Source organism: Mus caroli, chromosome 17 (assembly GCF_900094665.2).
Source record: "Mus caroli chromosome 17, CAROLI_EIJ_v1.1, whole genome shotgun sequence".
Lineage (NCBI taxonomy): Eukaryota > Metazoa > Chordata > Mammalia > Rodentia > Muridae > Mus > Mus caroli.
The window spans coordinates 53,630,922-53,636,911 of NC_034586.1; the positions used below are offsets into that span (position 1 = coordinate 53,630,922).

The 5,990-nt window shown below is 54.0% G+C and overlaps 2 protein-coding genes across 2 annotated transcripts in view; both read right to left on the minus strand.

Annotated features, from left to right (window-relative positions):
• Positions 1 to 2,944, minus strand: part of Khsrp (KH-type splicing regulatory protein) — a 10,033-nt gene extending 7,089 nt beyond the window's left edge. Inside the window, 2 exon segments of the mRNA XM_021186042.2 lie at positions 421 to 517; positions 2,508 to 2,944. Of these exon segments, the coding sequence (XP_021041701.1) occupies positions 421 to 517; positions 2,508 to 2,759 (349 nt within the window). The 5' untranslated portion in view covers positions 2,760 to 2,944.
• Positions 2,945 to 4,070: 1,126 nt separating this feature from the next.
• Slc25a41 (solute carrier family 25 member 41) overlaps positions 4,071 to 5,990 on the minus strand; it is a 9,282-nt gene continuing 7,362 nt past the window's right edge. The window contains exons 7-8 of the mRNA XM_021149428.2: positions 5,013 to 5,160; positions 4,071 to 4,482 (exon numbers count right to left, since the gene is read on the minus strand). Coding sequence (XP_021005087.1) covers positions 4,295 to 4,482; positions 5,013 to 5,160 — 336 coding nt within the window. The 3' untranslated portion in view covers positions 4,071 to 4,294. The remainder of the gene's footprint in view (positions 4,483 to 5,012; positions 5,161 to 5,990) is intronic.

Consider the following 5,990-nt stretch of genomic DNA (forward strand, 5'->3'; position numbering starts at 1 on the left):
GCCCTGGCTGTCCTGGAACTCACTTTGTAGACCAGGCTGGCCTCGAATTCAGAAATCTGCCTGCCTCTGCCTCCCAAGTGCTGGGATTAAAGGTATGCGCCACCACCGCCCGGCTCTTTCTGGTTTTTAGAGACAGGGTTTCTCTGTAGAGCCCTGCCTGTCTTGGAACTCAGAAATCTGCCTGCCTTTGCCTTCCAAGTGCTGGGATTAAAGGCGTGCACCACCTCTGCCTGGCACTAGCTATCTGATACTTAAGGGTGGCAGATGGGACAAAAAGCTGGGCTGGCTCCCCTGTCTTGAAGCCCCACTGGGACAAAATGCTACTCTCAGCCCTAGACCTCCCTTCTCAGGTGAGAGCCAGCTGCCATCGCCGCAGCCGCCACCACCACCACCACCACCACCACCACCACCACCAGTTACCTCCATCTTCCAGCTGTCTCTTTTGGCCCCCAAAGCCAAAATCAGGAGTGTTGTTATTCACGGTGGTAGCAGCATCACCTCCGATTTTGGCTGCAATCTAGGGTGAGGTAGAAATATAGATGAGTTACCATCCCAAGTAACTCTCAAGTCTATCTCCAGCTTTGGCCTGGAGTGGCTCTCCCTGATTTTGAGGAGTGTGGGCACAGACATAGAGACTCTAGAAGCTTTTATGAATGTCTCCCAAGTTTTCTAAGAACTATAGGCTCCCTGTCCCCAATATAGTCAGGATCTGTGACCACAAGTACAAAAGGAACAGCAGCCAAGGAAGACAGGGATTCCTGGACCACCTCCACAAGTGGCCTGGACAGCAAACAGGACTTCAATGTGGTCCCTACAACCTTCCTGTCTTTTACCCTAGACATCTTTACAAAATCATCCTGAGACATCTCAGCCAAGCTTCTACCTTCAAGGCACCTGACATCCCAGTATGACCAAAACAAAAGCCACTTTGGGGCACACAGAGTTTCAAGTGCACAGAGAACATGTATACATCACCCCTAAGTCATCAAACACACTCCAAATCCTGAACTCAAGATCTGGCCTATGCTATTATAAAAAACAAAAAAATTGTGCTTACCCTTGACAGGGAGCGTCATCTCAACTGACATCACTTACCCATGGGAAGCTGCCTCTTAAGACATTTTGGGGGATGACCAGAAAAAAAGCATGCTAAAGCCCATCCCACCCTGGAGGAAGGCAGAGATGATAATGAAGAGGGCAGTAACCCAATGGGTCCTCCCACCTAGGGAGGAGCCAGTCCTTAGCCCAGAGGCCTTGGGACAACCCCAGGATAGCAGCATCTGTGGTAAGCCTGGCCTATCCAACTCTCAGAATGTACCCGAGTGGGGTTGTGAGCAAGGCTGAGCCAGGTCACACCAGCACATAACACTCTTAAATGCTGTCATCAAAACAAGGCATGTTCCCAAAGACAGACAATACTTTTGAATTCAAGCAGTAAAAAGCAGGATCCTGTGTCCACCTTCCCCACCTCATCCCAAAGCCCAGACTCTCTAACAAAGGGTCCTCTCTTCATCAGAAAAGACTTCTCCCAACCCCTTACCAAATCCCTTCCTAGGGAAGGTACAGAAATGGGCCAGGGGACCTGTTTTGATTTGAAAATAGGAGTAATGGTGTATAAAGCAAGATCCTCTAAAAGGGAGTTGAATTTCTGGGTGGGTGCAAATGTGTGCTAAGATGGGCCCCCCTCACTTTCTAAGTATATGGCCAAGCTCAGTCTCTGTGCAAACCTAGGACTCCGTCTTGGGAACTAATATATTCTGAACCCTCAGGTCTCTGAATAGCGGTCTCCACCATCCTGTGATACAACTTTACAAACCCTGAGAAGCCCTTGGGCTCCAGGGTTCAAAGAGGGGTCTCACAGCATCTCTGACCCCATCCTTCATGAACTCAGGAATTGCTCTTACAGATCTGCCTCAGTTTCTAGGACCCCATGAGTCCTAAGGGGGTGCCTAAGTGAAAACCCAGGAGTGATTCTTGGGGACATCCTCGTAACATTCAAGCTCAGGCCTTTGGAAAACCAGGAGACCTCTCCAAATCACAAACAGTCTTGGACTTTAGAGTGGTGCTCAGAATGCAAACCCTATATCTTGAATGGAAATAACGGGTGCAAGCTAGGGGTGGTGGCTCTTGGGAACACTGTCCCGGACTGCAACCTTTATGGGTCCTAGAGGAATCCTCTAGTACACCCAGGAAAAAAATCGTGGGAACTCCAAAGCTGCAACCCTCCTAATAGAGAAGACCTGGTGCAAGTACAGGGGTGGGTCTCAGGGACCCCAAAGGCTGCAAGCCCTGGTATCCAAGAGAAGTCGTCCAGTGCAGAGTCTAGTTTTCGGAGATCCCCCCCTTCAGCGCACCCTCAACTCCACGCACGCAGAGGGTCACCCTCACACCGTGACGGCCCCAGACTCCCCGCCCCGAGCCCGCCGCCCACGTGACCCTCCCGCGACCCCGCGCGCGCCGCTGCCCCCTCCCCCGCGCGCGCGCACGCGCCCTCGCGGCCCCCTCACCTGGCGGGCCCGCTGCACGGCGTCGGCGAAGGCGTCCTTGCGGATCCCAGGGCCGCCGCCACCGGGAGGCTGTGAGGGGCCCCCGGACGCGCCTCCTCCACCCGGGCCGCCGCCGCCAGGGCCTCCGCCGCCCCGGTCTCCCGCGCCCGGCGGGCCCGGCGGAGGGCCTCCTCCCGCACCCGCGGCTCCTCCGCCGCCGCCAGCGGGAGGTGGCGGGCCGGGCGGGGGACCTCCGGTGTTGTAGTCCGACATGGCGCGGCGGGGACGGGCTTGGTGCGGAGGCTTCAAGCTGAGGAGGCGGCGGCGGCTCAACGCGGGAACAAGGCCTCGCTCCACACGGCCGCGGAGCACGATGGGAAGCCAGCGGCTGGGAAGGCGACGGGGAGGGGGGGTCGCGGAGGGGGAAGAGGGGCACCTCCTCCCGCCACCGGCTTGACGGACGCCGCGGAACAGCCAGTAGTATACGGCTTCCACTCTGCGCCCGCCAATCGTGGGCCGTAAATACGGGCGACCAGTCAGAGCTTCGGAAGATGCAGGGGGCGGGAGGCGCGGTGTGACTGACGAAGATAGGATTCAATAAGCCCAGGGCTGCTGGCGCTGGGCGGGCAATTGGAAGTCACGCGAGAAGTCAGGAGGCCCAATGAAGCGCGAGTTCCACCTTCTCGAGGCGGCTCTAGGATGAGAGTGACGGCTCTGGTCAGTCACGTGGCCTTGAGGGCGGAGCCTATGAAAGTTCTCTGGGATGAGCTGGGAGGGCGCTGGGCAAGATAGTCGTCAACACCAGCTAATGAATACACTTAGGAGGCGGTGCTTGCCAAGATTGGCAGTCATTTGATCCAGTCCCCGAAGCATTTTGGATGATGCGCTTGGATTTGGACGTGACTTTTCTCAGAATCCTTGTCCTCTGACTTCTGAGCCAATGGCTGAGCGACAAGGGCAAGCGTTCAATGATTGACCCCTCTATGGACGAATAGCAGTAACAGAAGTAATAGTGCCCGCTTGCTGAGAGCCAGTGAAAGCGCTTCTGCATTGGGGTGGAACCCGCTACCAGACGGCAGGAGCGGATTAGTGGGAGCAGAAGTGAATGGCAGAGGACGTGGGAGGTAGTGCTCAGCTGCCGGAACTATGGGCAGGACTTTAAGTCAGCGCCCCAGCAGCCTGGCTTGGGGAGGCCTTGCCCGTGGCCTGCTCGAAGCCTTGGGGGGTGGGGGAGTGGTGGTCGGCATTTCTATAGGTTAGTGGGTGGCCCGAAATTGGGTGAAGATTTTCCCTCAAAGGACCTTCACTTCCAAGACTCACGGCACCAACTCCTCAAACTTCAAGCCTATTCCCAACCGCGACCCAGGCCCCCCACAGGGGTCCAAGCCTCCTGCTCCCAACCCTGGACTAAGAAGGAACCCCAAGTTCCCACAGGAGTCCAAACTTCCAGTTGCCACCCTGGGCCCAGAAGTCCCAGGCCCATTTACCGGAGTTCAAGACCCCTAGCTCCTAGCCTGGACCCCAAAAATCTAGACGATACACCCCAGCTCCCCACCCAGAACCAGCTAATCTCAGACACAGACATCCAAAACTATCTTTATTCATTGTCTGCATCTTCTCTTGAACAAGCCTGCAAAAACCAGGCTGGAATCCCAACTCAGAATCCCAATTGGAGGACTCCCGGCACTTTTCTAATCCTAGTCCTGGATGGTTTTTGCAAACCAAAATGGCCTTAAAACCTGAGCCTTGGAGTGCTTTTTGAGACTCAGGGACACTGGGTCTTCCATTCTCTTCTTGTTCAGGGCAGGTCATCTGCTCAGGACTTGTACACCCAGGGTTTTCTTCATGGCTTCATACACCAGGTAGCTGATGCCGCCTGCTGGCAACACCTTCAGTAAAGTGGGTGTCATGCCTCTGTACAGCCCCGGCCAGCCCTGCTGGCTCAGTATCCTCTTGAAAACTCCCTGCATGGTGGGGTTGGAGCCTTCCACAGTGTCTGGGGATAGACATAGACAAGGTCAGCACTGGGTATGATGTGAGATTCACTGTGAAGGATCTGAGTTACACTGAGGGAATTCTGTAGAGATCATTTGGTTATTGTTATATATGTATGTATGTTGACATGGTATATGGTGCAGATTGGCCTAGAACTCCATATGTAGCTGAGGCTAGCTTTGAACTCTTGCTTCCCTTGCATCTCTACCTCCTACTGGAATAACAGCACTACCACACCCAGTTTACGTGGTACTGGGGTTTGAACCTGTGCATATAAGGCACTCTGTACCTTGAGCCCCAGCCTCAAAGTAGCTGAGGCTGGCTTTCCAAGTGATGGGTGATAGGCATGTTAATTTGAGGGCTAGGGTTAGATTGGGGGTGAGTATAAGCTTTGGTGGGTTCAGTACTTAGCAAAGGTATTCTAAATGGGTTATAGAGAGGCTGAAAGTTGGTGGGAAAGGTGAGAAAATACAGAGAGCTGGAATGAGGCAAGGAACAGCTATGTGTAATGGCTCCTGGAGCCAGGCTGACCTTGAGCCTGCATCCTTGTGCGCACCAAAGTCAGTGGGTAACTGGCCATCTGGCCACAGGTTGTGGACAGTGTTACAGACGACAGGCTGACGAGGCCACTGGGGTCCTTCATGTCCCTGCCCAACTTCTGCCACAGGCACTGGAGTAGCTGCGAAAGGAGGCAAGAGTGCTCTTGATACGGACTCAGAGTCAAGACAGGCATGGTGGTGCACACCTTAGTCCCTCCACTGTTGAATCAGTGGCTGGTGGATCTCCCAAGTTCAGGGACAGCCAAGGCTGCATACTAAAACCCAATCCCATAATCAAAACCAGCTGGACATGATGGCACACACCTTTAATCTCAGCAGTAGGAGGCAGAGGCTGGAGGATCTCTTTAAATTTGAGGCTAGCCTCCATGTACATACTGAGTTCTAGTTCAGACAAGGCTACATAGTGAGACCCTGTCTTAAAAAACAACAGGCTTTGGAACTCTGAGTTCAAGGGCAGCCTGGTCTATAGAATGGGTCTCAGGACAGTCAGGGCTATACAGAGAAATCCTGTCTGGGGGTCAGGGGACCAAACAAAAACAGTGGGTTGGAGAGATGGCTCCCAGGTAAAAATCATTTGTCCCTTGCAGAAGACCCAAGTTCAGTTCCCAGCATCCAAATGCTGTCTTAGTTTAAAAAACAAGATTTAAGAGAAGGAACAGGGGGCTGGAGAGATGGCTCAGCGGTTAAGAGCACTGACTGCTCTTCCAGAGGTCCTGAGTTCAGTTCCCATCGACCACACGGTGACTCACAACCATCTGTAATGGGATCTGATGCCTTTTTCTGGTGTGTCTGAAGGCAGCGACAGTGTGCTCATAGATATAAAATGAGAGAGAGAGCCGGGCATGGTGGTGCACGCCTTTAATCCCAGCACTCAGGAGGCAGAGGCAGGTGGATTTCTGAGTTCGAGGCCAGCCTGGTCTACAGAGTGAGTTCCAGGACAGCTAGAGCT